Raw genomic sequence first — 16567 nt, forward strand, 5'->3', positions numbered from 1 at the left:
CACACACCTTCAATCCAGAGCCTTCTGTCTACTGTAAACAAGATTAAATAAAGTCAACCATAGATCAAGGGGTATACCAAGCAACAACAAGTTGACAGGAAGTGAACAAAGGGAAAAAAAACAATAGAAAGTGAAAGGAAGTAGAAAGGAGGGCATTCCATTACAAGGGTTTCTAAGACATCTGGAGAAGAAAACCTGGTTCTTTCTTTCTGGGATATAGGTTGAGGAGTTAGGTCAGTTGGGCACTTTCTCTGCCTCTCTGCACTAGAAGTCTTTCACCCCAGAATCTGGTTCAGGAGTCTTCATTTGGCAAAATCAAATGATAGCGATTTTGTTTTTAAAAATCAACAAATACTTCAACTCCCTTTGTCAGCGATATTTCAAAAAGAAGACAGCATATAAAATGATTTAAGATGAAGCAGAAGTGCAGAAGTGAGTCTCAGAACAGCTGTCCACAAGTGTGGGCAGGCGGGTCTCAGGTATCCACAAGTGTGGATAGGTTAGGAAGTGGAATGATCAGCTTTTGGGACATAGATAGTCAATAGAAACCCCAACAAGCATAGAGGAGGACATGAATGAATGACATGACATTTCTTAAAACTTATAAGTAGCCAAAGCATAGGAAATTACGTCACTTGAAAACAAATGTAAAGTACCTGACTTTGCCTGTCACTCAGAGACTGTGTAAACCAACTGGCATTTGGTCAATGAGCTATTGTTAAAACCATCTTTTTGAATAAAATGGAATGCCTATTTTATTTACAAAGTTAGCATTTTTGTTTTGATTTATTTCTGCACAGCAACCATTTATTTTTTTTCTCTCCTGCTGACATTTAAAAATATTTCAGTTACCAATGTTAGACTATCCAACACAGGCTAGAATAATTATGTATGTTTTTGTGAAAATCAAATAATATAGGGTTTTTTGCTTTGGTTGGTTTTTGTTTTTGTTTTGATACTAATAATTAACTCTGCTCTAAGCTTTGACACCACATTCAATGCACCCAACCAATACCATTTTTGGAAGATAATTTTCAGGCCATAAATTTAATGAGGTTAGGGACCTATTTGCTAGCATTAGAAAAAAAATGGGTAAAGGGAACGCTCTGAAAGAAAGGACACTATTGATTCTAAAGAACAAACGGAAACCCTGTAATTTAAGCAGGAGAGAAAGCATAGCACACGCTTACACTTCTTAATTACATGAGTAGCACAAAAACTGATTCCAATGTCCAGATGTAAATCTCAGCCAAATCTCTAAGCTTTCACTGTTATGTGAATTAGTGGCCTCTGTTAAGCACTGAGGCAAAGCTTCTTGTGCAACATTTTTCACTAATGCTTTCAGCTTAAATACCTTTTGGTCTTAAACATGTCTAGCTTCCAAAATATTAATTTTCTATAAGAATAAATAAGTACCAAATGGGAGCTCTTTTTAAGTATGGTTAGCATCTGGGAAGAGCCCATAAAATATATTTATCAGTATTTAATACACATTGGAAATTTTATCATTTGATTCTGGTCCATGACCTATCATCTGTCTCATCCAAGATATAGGATGAGAGGACTTAAAGCACAGAGGGAAAATGGCAAAGAAATGAGGTAACCTAGTGGCATTTGGTGGAACCCAGGTTTCTGTGAATGCACAGGGATATTTGTTTAGTTAATACAGTGGCTCTTTAGAGACCGACGGGAGGCACACACATACACACACACACTTACTGGTAAACTGAATGTCCTCAGGGTCATTTGCCTGAGCTGCAGGAAGAAAATGCTGGCCTTCTTCTGATGTTCCTTCCTCTTTGATTTCCATGATCCACCTCACAACTGACTTATTCTCCACGGTGTCTTTTTCAAATGGTACCAGGTAATGAGCTCCGGTTTAACGTTGGTGTATCTTCACATTAACGATCTAATAGTCCACTGTGAAATTCTGCACATAGAAAATATCAATATTCAACATTGCTGTCATTTTAACCTCAATTCAAAGCTAAGAATCAATATAGAAAATACAAGTAGTTTCAAATTCCCTTCCCTCCACGCCCAGCCCTCTTACACTCACAGAACCAAGCTGGGAAGAAAACTGGAAGCCCTAGGCTAAGTTAGTATTTTCAAGAGAATTATTGCAGTAGTATGAGAAATTTCTAAATTTCCAGAAAGAGATACTCATCCCTTCAATTTAATTTTCTGAGCTATAAGGTAGATACAGGGTTGCTAACTTAATGTATACCAAATAGAGTAGGTGGCAGGAGCAGATGGCTTCCTATCAAGAAATTTGCCTGTGTTGCCACCATGACCATTACTGTGACTCCTTCCCTTTATGTCCCTTAGGTTCTGCTGTGCTCTTTTCAGAGAATTAGTCACAAGCACGTAACCATAATTTGGCATGCATTTTTCTTCTAAGTTAGGCCAACGGGTTGAACAAGGCATTCCCAACCTTGTAACTTTCCACAGACTCTCCTACTGTTCTTTTCCACAGACTCTCCTACTGTTCTGTCTGATAGTGATTTAATTGCTTAATGATCAGAGCATGGTGGGAGAAGAATGAAAAATAATTCTGAAAAGATGAAGCACAAGGGAAAATGAAAGCAACAGAAGAAAACTTATGGAAATCCACAGGAGGAGAGAAAGCTCCACCCCAATTTAGTACCCTGCTGTAGAAAGCAAGCTTTCAATAGTAACAAATTCATGTTGATATATACAACCGAGAATGAATTGGAAAAAAATCAATGTTTTAAATCAAGTCACCAGCTGAATTAAAATGTGCAAAAATCTTTACATGCCTACACAGAGATGCTTAATGAGATAGCAGCCAACAACTTTGGTTCAGAGTATTGATGTGACCTCGAAACCCACAAATCAACACTCCCTCATTTTGTTGTCCTTAACAAAGTGGCTTCATTTAAGATTCAGCATTAGTTCATAGAAATCAGCTGGCAACAATTACATGGAGAAAGCAACCTGAATCTTTAGAAAGTATTACAAAATAGCCACTTGGTTCTTAATATTAAAAGCATTGAGAATATTATCTGAAATAAAGAACCATTTACCATCAGTTAGATTGTAAACATCTCTTTAAAAAATATTTTTTAATTAAGAAAATTCTCTCTACATTCTTTTTGGGCTTTTAAAATTGTAATTCTTTTCTGATAAATACACATATTCTCATTGCATAGTCTCCCCCAAAACCTGATACTACTCTGTCACCATTCTGACAAGGACTTTATCAACCTTCTTAGAATATTTTAATTAAATACACAACCCTTAATCCTGATCGGTCATCTTATAAAAAAATTGAAAGATCCACACAAGATAATATGAATCCTTGATATAATAACCACTCAGCACAGTAAGTGTGAAATAATTGATAAAATAAATGCTAGCGCAGGTACATGTGCACTTGTGTGATGGGGAGAGATGGGAGAAGAATAAAGTTAGACACATCTGAGCTCTTGTTGCCATGGTCCCATTTGAACCATATCATCTTTCTGCTCAAAACAAATGCAGCAAGGGAAAACAGTACTGAAAGGAATAGCAAGTGCTACTGCTGAGCCCAGGGTCCCATTTTTATTCTTCTTTTGTTGCACTGAAGAATAGTTTAAGATTTGATACTTGCGATTGAGATATACACCTCAGACCATATCAATAGCAAAGTTCCAGAAAGCTCACTAACTTTCCAGGTGGCAAGGAAAGTATTGGTATTTCTGATCCGTGCCTTTTTGGAAGTGTTCTACTTTGCTGATCATACACAAACTGTTGTTTCTGCACACCACACATTATTTAAAAGTCTGTCTTTAAGCATAACAACCATTCAGTCCAGTTCATGTCCTTTAGAGTTACTCAGAACAGCAATGAATCAAATACATATTTGTACTACCTAATAGCTGGAAAGGACTGTTTGTTCTCTCCTGATCCCACCACCAAAGGAGGTTAAATGATGGGTAGCTTTATCAAGTTACATTTAATTAAACAATATTTCTCATAGACTATGTAATAAACATTGTTAAGTATTTTACATACCTCACACTAAAATGAAAACTCTGAAATGCTCATAAAAGTCATTTACAGGAATTATGTTTAGTTAGGAAGAGACTGGGCAAAGACCTTCCACAGTAGAGTGTCAATATGAGATATCTTCAACATTACAAGGCTGCTGTGTGTTGCTTGTCATTCATTACTGACAGGCAGATTAAATGGCATCATCTGGTCAAGACAGTGCTAACCATGAATAGTAAGTACAGGGCATAATACTAAGTAATTGTACTTAGCAATTGTTCCATGTTTTAGAAAGCATCTTTTCTAAATGTCTAAATGTCTAATGTAATGTAGCCTTGTCAAATCTGGGAAATGTTTTTTTTTCTTAAGTTCTAAGAAAAAATAACACTGAAAATTTAATTAAAATTACAAATAATGTAAGAGAAATATAGAGGAATCAGATCTTATGGTGATTACATTCAGAGAATAAAATAAAGATACTTGCTTTAAATGATACAATTTAGTTGTATCAAACTGTACCATCTGTCTAAAGACTGAGTCATGCTATTTATTCTAGGACAGGGAAGAGAAAGACAACAGAGTTTGATGAAGCGAGATGAGCTCACATTTTCTTCTACTCTATATTATGTGAATGCACCTGGTTGGGCACTCTGGACTTCTAGAAAGCTGTAACTGGAGGTATAACAAGAGTATTATGTGATCAGATTCAAGGATGGGGTGTTTTACTCCACTCTTGAACTTCAAAGTCCCAAAGGGCAGACAGGGTCAGAGGGGATAAACACTCTCATGTCCTGCCATCCATCCTAAGTGTAGGAATGCCACCTTCAAGTTCATTCTTTGGCCTTATTCCTATTTAGACAGAGTTCATGAAAGATCTCCTAGCACCCAGTATGAAGAGGTTGTTTATTCTTGTTTTCATGACAGTTTTTTAAAAAGAAATTGAAATTGCTTTCAGACTAGAAATATACAACACTAAGTGACTAGGTAGTAAAAGGGCCTTCAGACCAAACTAGGTAGAAGGAGAAGAAACTAACCATAGCAAGTCTATCCCACAGTTGAACTGTAGAACATTTATCAAGTGTCAAAGATGGTGAGCAATGGTAATGATAAGAAAATCATCTTAGTTGTAGGTGAATGTAATAGTTCAGAAAAATAAAATGAGAATTTATACCAACAAAGAAAATCGCCATTGAAAAGACAGCCATAATTTCAAAGGAAATTTTTACACAGAATTACTGGTCTTGATGATAGAATTTGGTGCCATATTAGAGTAGCACTTGTAAAAATAGGAGTAATATTGAATTTGTAAACAATTGAAGCTTCCAGATAATAAACAAGGCAACAGTCAAAGAAGCAAATATCAATTTAAGCATGTGGTCCTAGGGTAACAACTTAGAAAGTGCTTGAACATAGTGTATAGATTCTCAAGAGACTCAGGCTAGAGAAAAATACAGACACACACACACACACACACACACACACACACACACATTCAGAAACACTGGCTAATTGCTAAGTCAATATAATGTATAAGTTTGCCAAAAATGCATAGAATGAGAAGAAAGGTTTAAAGAATCATAAGATACAAAGATATTTAGTGGGATAACTAGTAATTCCTTGGGAAACAAAGTATAAAATGTAATGAAATCTACAGACTGGAGTACAGAAGAAAACAATGGAATACTGCCATTATTCTGTTGAAATGCTCGCTGGTAAGAACTAGGGCCATTGAGTAGAGACTGTGCTATTCCTATGGGCAGATATGAGAGTAACTGATTGATGGAAGGAAACAGGAAATAGTAAGATAAAGTATAAAACAAACAGTCTGGTTTAAGAAAGGAAGATGAACAGACACTGACAATGAGACAAGGGTCTCACAGGAAGCTGTAGGAACTTTAGTATGCTCTCCAAAATGACCTCATTTCCTGTTGAGAAAAAGATATATTCACATATTTATAAATTAAATATAGGGAAATTTCCCAATCCACCTTGAAAAGCTCAGACCATATAACTAAAGATCAATAAATCAATATTTCTAGTTAGTGTTTTTTTCAACTTGACAAAAACCTCAACATATCTAGGAAGAAGAATCATAATTGAGAAAATGCCTCCATAAAACTGGAATTTCTGCAAGTCTGTGAGACAATTTCTTTGTTAACGATTAATGTAGGAGAGCCAAGGACAACATAGACAGTGGCACCACTGAACAGGTGGCCCTGGGGTGACCAAGAAAGCAAGCTGGCCAAATATTAAAGACAAAGACAATAAGTAGCATTCTTTCATGATCTCTGCTTTAGTTCTTCCTCCATATTCCTTCCTTGAGTCCCTACCTTGATATATACCTTTATGGATCCTATGATCGGCACATATACACTGAAGTAAACCACTCCTCAAGTTGATTTTGGTCAGCGTCTGTTATAAGAGTAATGCAAATCAAAGATATCTATCAACAGTAAAATAAAAACTATCTGTGAACAAACAATACTGTAGCAATGAAAAAAACAGAACACATATCTAGAAAATAGACACAGAACTTTCAAGCTTCCATTTGCAAAGACTTAAGAGAAAGAGCCTTACCCTATGTCAAGAAAAAGTCAGCAATGTATACAATCAAAACTCTCCAAAAATGTTGAAAGGTCATCAATCTGAATCTAGAAAACACATCGGACCAAGAATGAGGAGAAGAATGCCAGGCCACACACTGGTAGTAAAAACTCAGTCAGAATGTTTTATGAATTACTAATAGTCAGTTCAGAGGTAGCATCAGATATACAAGACCCACAAGTCAAGGGTTGTCTAGACTCATTAATAGATTCTCTGTCTTAGGCATAACTCAGGTGCTCATAAAAAAAACAAAAAAACAAAACAACAAAAAACCACAGAGCTGAGTGGGTGTCTAGAGACTGCACCTCTTTGTGACACATACCCATGGGAGGAAGAGCAGTCATCTCAGAAAAAGAACATAGCACTACCCTCATCATACCCCAACAGTGCAGAAATAACAGGTCCGTTCATGATGCTACACACCTAGACCCATTGCAATTATGTAGTGGAAACAGGTAAAGAGAGGGAAATCTCAGGAGACAGGGCCAGTAAGGACTTTCGCATGCTTTATTACAGAGCTCCAAGATCATAGAGCTTACTATCTAAGGTGTGGGCTCTAAGAAGATAGTAGAGGACATCCCTACCTGACTCCTACCCCACCTCAACAGACTACAGAGTGCTAATTATAGCACACTACTTGCACACCACTAGTAGAGAAACAACAGCATTGAAGAGTGAACTTCTCTTCCAGCAAAAGCCTAAAGTTGAGAGCAGAGAGCAAAGTTTCCATTCATTCAGTCCTTCCTCTACTAAGTAATAGCAACACCAAAAGAACATGCAGTTAGTTTAGTTATGCACTGAGGATTGTCATAGAAACTGAAGCCCTGATAAGTTACTTACTAGACTGATTCCACCTCCTCTGTACAAATATTAAAGGCTTAGAAGTAAAACTGGGATATATACCACTAGTCATTAACTCTCTTTTGCTGAGACCCAACTGTTCTACATAGCACACAGATAAGGAAGAAGAGGTAAATGAACAAGGAAAAGTAGGAGGAGAAGGGAAAGGGGCAGAAAAAATAGAGGAGGAAGAAAGGAGGAGGAAGAGAAAGAGGATGGGAAGAACAAGGGGAAGAGCAGAAGAAGCAGTAAGGGGGAGCTAAAACAAGAAAATTATTTTAAGAAAAAATGTAGGAATGTCATCTAAAAAGTCACATCTAGACAGTGCACAGATGCTGAAACGATAAAAAACCAAATCAAAAGAGATAATTCTGAGGCTATAGCAGAAAATTCTACACAACTACATGAGAAATGTTAGCAAAGATAGAAACAGCAAAACAAATAAAATTAATACTAAGAATGTAAAATACACTGAGTAGCACAATGAAGACTGTTTCTGGCAGATTGATGTATAACTGTGTCATAATCTACAAATGAGGAAAACAGAAAGTAGGTCAGTAGAATCCATCCAAACAGAGACATGGAAAGCAAAGAGACTGGTGACATGTGGGTGACAACGCCAAGCACATTCTATCTCTCAGGGGAGAGGATGGAGCAAATATTTGATGCAGTACTTACTGAGATTGCTCCAAAAATGATTAAAGGCATTGACACACATATCCAAGGAGCTCAGCAAACATCATAAAAGATAATAGACCCCTATACACCAGTAAGCCACAGGCATCTCTCTCTCTCTCTCTCTCTCTCTCTCTCTCTCTCTCTCTCTCCTCTCTCTATGTCTCTCTGTATCTTTCTCTGTATCTCTCTGTCTCTGTCTCTCTGTCACACACACACACACACACACACACACACACACACACACACACAGAGAGAGAGAGAGAGAGAGAGAGAGAGAGAGACAGTATAAGTCTTATTCATAGTATTGAACACCAATCACAGTGAAAATCCAAGCAAAAGATAACAAGTTGAGAAACACAATGGCTTCACGCTAGAAGCTATGCATTCCAGAAAAAAACAAATGGTGTCTTCTATGTTCTGAAATTAGAAAACCCATCAACCCAGCATTCTACACAAGGAGGAAGCAACTGCTAAGTGCTGTCGTGTGCTAACAGCTCTTATCCAGAAATAATGAATGACAACCTCATTATCAGCATTGCAAAAAACCTTAAGAGAAGTTCTTCAAGCATAACAGATACATGCAGGTCTATGAAATAAATGAGCATCTCCAGGATGGCACAAAGAAAATAGAAGTTAACTTCATTTTCTCTTGCTTCTAATAAGGACAAAAGATAATTGCCTAAGGCAAATGCTAGCATTGTCTGTTCCTACGTTAAATGTACAAGGTCCTGGGCTGGCCCTGCGGCACTGAGAACAAAAGAAAAATTAAAGAAAAAGCAAATGGTTTGTGGGCCTTATTGTTGTTGTTGTTACAAATGCTCAACTTAGTTGTTTCAATGTAAAATCAGCCACTGATAATATATAAAATAGAGGCATGCTATACTTTTAAACTTTACAGACAAAACTCACTATAATCTGGATTTGACTTGTAAGCCAGTGACAGCAACCACTAGTTTAAAGCAAAAATAATATAAAAGTATTTTTTGCTTAAAGCATCTAAATATAAATATAAATATAAATTGTGTGTGTGTGTGTGTGTGTGTGTGTGAAACCAACACTAAAAAGCACAAGAAGCACTGATGAATATATTGAGCTGCTTATATATTAAGGGTATAGAATATGATTATTCTGCTAACATATTAGAAGGTAGGCACTGAAGAATTACACTGAATATGACAATCCTGGGATAACCATTAATGACATTTAAATGTGTGCAATAAGCTAATAATGAAGATATAATAGAATAAAGATATAAAATGCCTCTGTAATTTTTAAAAACAGAACAAAACTAGAATATATTGCATCTAGTGACCATAATGGTTTTGATCCAAACATCAATTAATTATATTACTTTCAATTTATTTCACATACACACCAGTTTTTAGAACTAAGATATGCAGAATAGAAAATGCAAACTCTCTTTCACAGCTATGTTTAATTATTTTTGTTACATTTTAATATGATACCATAGATAGGTAAGAAGCAAAAGGATGAGAAAACATGTATACTCCAAACACTCATCAGAAGAAGGCTGGGGTCACATCTCAAATACTGAACACAATTTATTATATATCTACTAATTTTAACAGGGTCATTGTTAGATGTAAAATGTTAATCACCAAAAGGCAAAATAAGCCTAAATAGGTCATATATGAATAATCTGACATAACTCTAACAGGAAAAGAAATAGATAAACGCACAGTTATACCTGAAGAAATCAATGTTCCTCTTCACTATAGATGTAGACAAACAATCCTACCAACAAAATCACCTATCTTACACCGAGGACCCTATCTACCTGACAGCACAACTCACATTTTCTTTTGCAAAGTAACATGAAGAATTCACTAAGGTAATGTTTGTGGACCACAACATAAAACCTAACAACTTTAAAGATACAACGCCATAGAAAATATATTTTTTTCCACAGTAAAATTATACAGGGAAATACTCAGTAAAAGATATTTAGAAAGCCCTCCAAAGAACTGGAGTTAAATAATATATTTCCACATAACCCATGAATCAAAAATGAAGTTATAATGATACATGTTATATATTTGAAATCAAGGAAATATATATACTACATGTCAAAATTTTCTTGAAGAAATGCAATAGTTTTAAATGCATATATTAGGAAGAGGTATCACAAATCCATAATCTAAGCTTGTACTTTAGAATTAGAAAAGGTCAAATTACATTTGCAAAAGTGGAATAAAGAAGACAAATATAGATAACAATTATAATAGATGAAGATTATTTTCCAGGAAATATTTTAAATGCCAGCAAATCAATAGCAAAAGGCAAAAACAACAAAATCCTTCCAATTGTATTTACTAGTAATTAAATATATCAAGCAGAACTGCCTGAGAAACACATCGGACAATTTCGAAATTCGCTAGCCATCTGGCAAAGTAAATGAGATATGGCATCAAAAGGTAACACTATTAAACTTCAAACCAAAATATTGGTGAACTTAACTCATAGAAGTTTCTGCACTGATGGAGCATCAACCAGAATAGAAACCAAGCTGGCAATACCTGTTAAAATCCAAGGCAAGCCATAGTAGAAACCAAGTTGACTACATATGGGTGTAGCTGAAAACTGATGCCAGCCACAGGAGAAACCAAGGTGGTGATGTCTGATACAGTTGAAGCAAGTGACAGACATAGTACAAGCCAAGCTGATAATGTCTGATAAAGTGGTAAACCAATGCTGCTTTCAAGAAGTTATTGGAAAGAAATGTTTACACATGGTTGTAAGGAAACCGTTTGGAAAATGTTCACTACTGAAGCTCCGATGAAAAAGAAAATGTTGCAAACAAGCCAAATATCCATTACTAAGAAAGTACATCAGCATATTGGGAAGTTCCCATTCTATTTGGCAGCAAAGTTAGTAAATATTTATTTCATATAGCCAAAAGATAACACTCAGAATCTGTTAAGAAAAGAGAGAACCAGAGGCAGGCCAAGCAGGAAGACAAGACATGATAAGATGTTTAGAGCGATTCAAAACATGTGTACTGGCTGGTTTTGTGTGTCAACTTGACACAAGCTGGAGTTATCACAGAGAAAGGAGCTTCAGTTGGGGAAATACCTCCATGAGATCCAGCTGTGGGGGATTTTCTCAATTAGTGATCAAGGGGGAAAGGCCCCTTGTGGGTGGGACCATCCCTGGGCTGGTAGTCTTGGGTTCTAAAAGAGAGCAGGCTGAGCAAGCCAGGGGAAGCAAGCCAGTAAAGAACATCCCTTCATGGCCTCTGCATCAGCTCCTGCTTCCTGAACTGCTTGAGTTCCAGTCCTGACTTCCTTTAGAGATGAACAGCAACATGGAAATGTAAGCTGAATAAACCCTTTCCTCACCAGCTTGCTTCTTGGTCATGATGTTTGTGTAGGAATAGAAACCCTGACTAAGACAACATGTAACCCAACACCCTCATTTAAGCTGTGAAAATAGTGATCTGCAGATCAATGTTACATCAAGTATACAGACATGAGACACAACTATAGGGACATACAGGATGATCTGTAAAGTCAGAGCCCCTTGATGGTGGGAATGAGGAAGGTACTGGGAATGTGAGGAGGGAGCACAGTAGTTTTGAGTTTTCTTAAATTCCATTAAAAAATGTACTGTATTTTTCTTTATTCCTTAATTTTTATTTATTCTTACAAATTTAATTAACAAAAAAAGAGGCAAAGCCAAGTGCTGGGAAGATATAGAAAGGGAGTGTATGGGGGAGCTTTAAGTAGGTAGATGGAGTCTTAAGCTGGCCACTAGGAACACTGAGTAGGAACAAGTGGCCTGTGCTTGGAACCACAGACAGGGGTGAGGGGTGGTGAGTGACAGCTTAACTGCTTGAGGGCTTTCTCCCCAAGGACTAAGCTTAGAGAGTACAACTGACTTAATGTCAAATATTTGTCTCATGATGCATTGAGGGAAAGATGAAGCTGAGAATATGATAGTAATAAGAAAATTGAAGGTACTTTCAGCTGAATTGGGAAGCCATCGAAAGGGGAAGATATGGTTTAGTGGCAGATGAGCAAAGTATTCCGTTCTAAATGATGAGAACTTCAAAGCACAATCAGGAGATAAGTGGGTGTCTGAAACTGGCTAGCATCTAAATGACAAAGAAACTATGTATGAAGGGTATTATAGAGGAATTTTCTATGGAAATTAAATCATCTAATCACTTAAAAGTATAACAGTCGAAACTTGGGGACCAGGGGGAGATAATGTGCCTAAAGGACAGTTTGCAGAGAGCAGAGACCAATAGATGTGATCACTGTGAGAAGTACAGCGGAGTTAGGCATCTGGAATCTTAATGAGATCATAGCAACCTAGGGGGCCTCTTCCAGGCCTGAGAAAAAGATAACACTCTCATTTCTATAATGCAGACTTCATGTTCCTTTGAGGAAATCATGGTCCTTATAAGGAAAATGCTACCCAGGAAAATGAAAGGCAGAAATACTCATGGACTTGATATGACAATTTGAAAATTGAGATCAGGAGAAGTTTGGTCAGCCAAGACTATAGTAAAATAGGAAGGGATGGCAGTAGGAACCTGGGCCTTTAGGTAGAGTACTGAGGAGACACGTTTGCTGGCACTGGGTATTGCCGGCTCTCCTGACTGGATCCATGTTGTCTGCAACAGGCAAGGCACACTGAGGAATGGTGAATGTATGCTTCATCTTGTCTCCATTTCCTCTGTGAGACATTTATGATATTCCCACCTTCTACCAATCTAGAAAAGAACAGGGTCTGGAAGTTTGGTTCCCTGGTAGCATGTTTGGCTCGCATGCACAATCTTTGGGTTCAAGCACTAGTACTTAAAAAGAATCAAAACAAAGATATTTTTAAAATAAAATACAAGGCTCATGTATTGGAGTGAGTCAATGGAACGTAGAATTAACACACTATGGGAAATTTGAGATGATTATGTCTGATGAGAGAATGCCACCAAGACCCAAAAATGAACCAGAAATGGACCCGGTTCTCAGATTAACAGGTCCTTGTTCTAAAATGAGCTTGAGTAGTATCCTGCCTTTAGTCTGTGACATTCCTGGCTACCACTCTTGTATCATCTAGAAATCTAAGAACTTCCACTGGATGTTTAACAAAGTCCTGAAATTTTACAACATTTTTTTTCTATAGCAGTTTTATGTGGCAGGTTGAATTTTAATGAAAGAAAGAAAGAAAGAAAGAAAGAAAGAAAGAAAGAAAGAAAGAAAGAAAGAAAGAAAGGAGGGAGGGAGGGAGGGAGGGAGGGAGGGAGGGAGGGAGGGAAGGAAGGAAGGAAGGAAGGAAGGAAGGAAGGAAGGAAGGAAGGAAGGAAGGAAGGAAGGAGAGAAGGAGAGAAGGAGAGAAGGAGAGAAGGAGAAAAAGAAAATAAGAAAAAGGAAAAAAGAAAATAAGAAAGAAGGGAAGGAAGAAAGCAAGAGAGGGAGGAAGGAAGGAAGAAAGAAAGGGTAAGAGAGAGAGAGAGAGAGAAAGAGAGAGAGAGAGAGAGAGAGAGAGAGAGAGAGAGAGAGAGAGAGAGAGAGAGAGAGAGAGGAAAAAAAGCCTTTAAACCCTGTAACCCCAAACAGTTTTATAACAACTTTCACACCACAGTTTGTTGTTTTTCTGTTTTGAGATAGGGTCTTTTCTATCTCAGCTGACCTTGAACTCTCTGCAAAGCTGAGAATGACCTTGAAACTTGAGATCTTCCTACTTTACTTAGCTCAGCCATACACTGCCAGCTGGGTTCATGCTGTGCTGAGAGTTGAATCCAGGACTTCTTGCTTGCAAGCTAGTGTTCTCACACTTCAGCAACATCCCAAGATCTCTCATTTTGAATTGAACCTAATGGCTAATATCTGTAGTATTCTGAATGCTTACTGGTTTTCAAATGGCTTCCTCTGTTTTCTTTCTTTCTCTCTTTCTTTCTTTCTTTCTTTCTTTCTTTCTTTCTTTCTTTCTTTCTTTCTTTCTTTCTTTCTTTCTTTCTTTCTCTCTCTCTCTCTCTCTCTCTCTCTCTCTTTCTTCCTTCCTTCCTTCTTCTTCTTCTTCCTCCTCCTCTTCTTCTTCTCCTCCTCCTTCTTCCTCTTCCTCTTCTTCTTCTTATAGATTAATTTTATTAGATATTTTCTTTATATATGTTTCAAATGCTATCCTGAAAGTTCCTATACCCTCCCCCCCCCCCCCCCGGCCCTGCTTCCATACCCACCCACTCCCACTTCTTGGCTCTGGCATTCCCCTGTACTGGGACATATAAAGTTTGCAATACCAAGGGGCCTCTCTTCCCAGTGATGGCCGAGTAGGCCATCTTCTGCTACATATGCAGCTAGAGAAATGGGATAAAGAGCTCAGCAAATAATTCTCAACTGAGGAATACCGAATGGCTGAGAAGCACCTGAAAAAATGTTCAATATCCTTAATTATCAGGGAAATACAAATCAAATCAACTTTGAGATTCCACCTCACACCAGTCAGAATGGCTAAGATCAAAAACTCAGGTGACAGCAGATGCTGGCAAGGATGTGGAGAAAGAGGAACACTCTTCCATTGTTAGTGGCATTGCAAGCTTGTACAACCTCTGTTGTCTTCTAAGAATAACATGTATAAGAACTTAAGGCAATGATGCAATAATGAGATGTTAATGTCTACATTTAAATGACAAAGGTTGTTCCTTGATATTTTCTTTAAAGTGTGTATTGCAAATATGGTATCCAGCAGTACATCTCCACTGTGTCTCAAGAGCAGGGATGTATAGAGATTATTATATGACCACAGGTTATTTTATATTTATTCAAGGAGAAGGCTAGAGAAGTGTGGCCTGAACAGTGGCAGATGCTTTAAAGTCCTTCTAAGTGAGGTCACACAGACACACACAGACGCACACAGATGCACACAGACACACACAGAGACACACATAGACAGACACAAACACACACACACAGACACAGACACAGTCACACACACACATTATATACACACATACATATCCAAGATCAGTTAGGTTTCATGTGCCTGAGCAAAATGAAAGTTAAAGTTTTGATTATATCCTCTGGGAATTCCTCATATCATTAAGGTTATTAATTCACAGAGCTCATTGAATTGCTTATGATGATACGTTTCAAATTCTAAGCAGTATTGATCAAAATATCTACAGTTTCGGATGATGCATTTCTCTCTCTTTTTTTTGAAATTTAAAATTTCAAAGTTAGACAGAAAACACATTTTATTCAAACACTGTCTTCTGCATTTTATTATTGTAGGCAAGAATAAATGTCGATGTGTGACTATTGGAATTTCACTTTAGCTCTGTAGAGAAGTTCACATAGTGCCCAGGGTTATCTACAAAGGATATAACATTTTTTCATTGCTGGATTCTTAGCTCTCTGATGCACACACAACCACACATCATAACTTAAAATATTTACTCAGTAAAATCACTCTACAGTGAACATAAGAATATGTACAGTGGGAAGCAAGGAAAATTGAGTAGCTAAACAAGTGACTGCAAATGAACAGGGGTGAAGAGTTACATTCAAGGACACTAAGACCCCTACACATTCATGCTGCAATTGTCTAAGACATGTCACAGAACTAGAACAAGCTATGGGTTGATTTAATAAATCCATCCATATCATGAGTTGTCTTCTGTGATCAGAAAGGAATGGCAGGCACTAAAACATGGAGGGACTGGGAATGTACTTTATGCCTGAAATATATATATATATATATATATATATATATATATATATATTATCATGAGACAACTTCACTACTTCTCCTTGCCTACCTTCCTGATGGCTTGTAGAGGTCAATTCCATGACTTCTTCTGTTCAAGCAAGAGGAAAAGTGAAGAGAAGATATACCCTCCATTTGTATGATATGCTTTTAATAAGCACCGAACATGTATAAAGTACATGGAACAAATAGAAATGTTTCCTCTTCAGCCTTCCATAACACTGGTTTTCAGTGCTTAATATTACCAGCACTGCAGCTGGGTCTATACTCAGCCCTACACCCTTCTCTCTGCACCCCTCTCTCTGGCCCCTCTCTCTGCACTCCTCTTGCGTCATTTCTTGCTCTGTCCTCCACATACCTCTGCCTTCATCCCTGTCACATAGAACTTCTGTCTCCTCTTTTCCCTGATAAGTACTGTGAACATTTTCTCACTAGTCTCTGCTCTTTGATTGATGTAACAATCTTGCCTTTATGCCATATTATTCTGGTGTATATGCTGGAGTTCCTCTCACATGGCATCTATAATTGTAGTCATTCACCAAGTGACTAGCAAGTGCTTAAAGCACTGACAACGACTATCAGTCAGCTTACCATGCTCTTCTGCTTAATCTGGCTTCTTGGACAATTTATTTCACTATATTATTCCTTGGATACACTTTTGTATATTGGGAAGATGCTCATTCCCATTTATTAGACTATGCCAACAACTAAATATATTAACCTG

The 16567-nt window shown here is 37.3% G+C and overlaps 1 protein-coding gene across 4 annotated transcripts in view; it reads right to left on the reverse strand.

Annotated features, from left to right (window-relative positions):
• Inpp4b (inositol polyphosphate-4-phosphatase type II B) overlaps positions 1–16567 on the reverse strand; it is a 793726-nt gene that overhangs the window by 382602 nt on the left and 394557 nt on the right. For all 4 annotated transcript variants that reach the window (XM_029480343.2, XM_029480345.2, XM_085843791.1 and 1 more), the window contains exon 4: positions 1720–1930. In XM_029480343.2, the coding sequence (XP_029336203.1) occupies positions 1720–1810 (91 nt within the window). In that variant the 5' untranslated portion in view covers positions 1811–1930. The remainder of the gene's footprint in view (positions 1–1719; positions 1931–16567) is intronic.

Source organism: Mus caroli, unplaced genomic scaffold (assembly GCF_978045245.1).
Source record: "Mus caroli unplaced genomic scaffold, Mus_caroli_1 scaffold_10, whole genome shotgun sequence".
Lineage (NCBI taxonomy): Eukaryota > Metazoa > Chordata > Mammalia > Rodentia > Muridae > Mus > Mus caroli.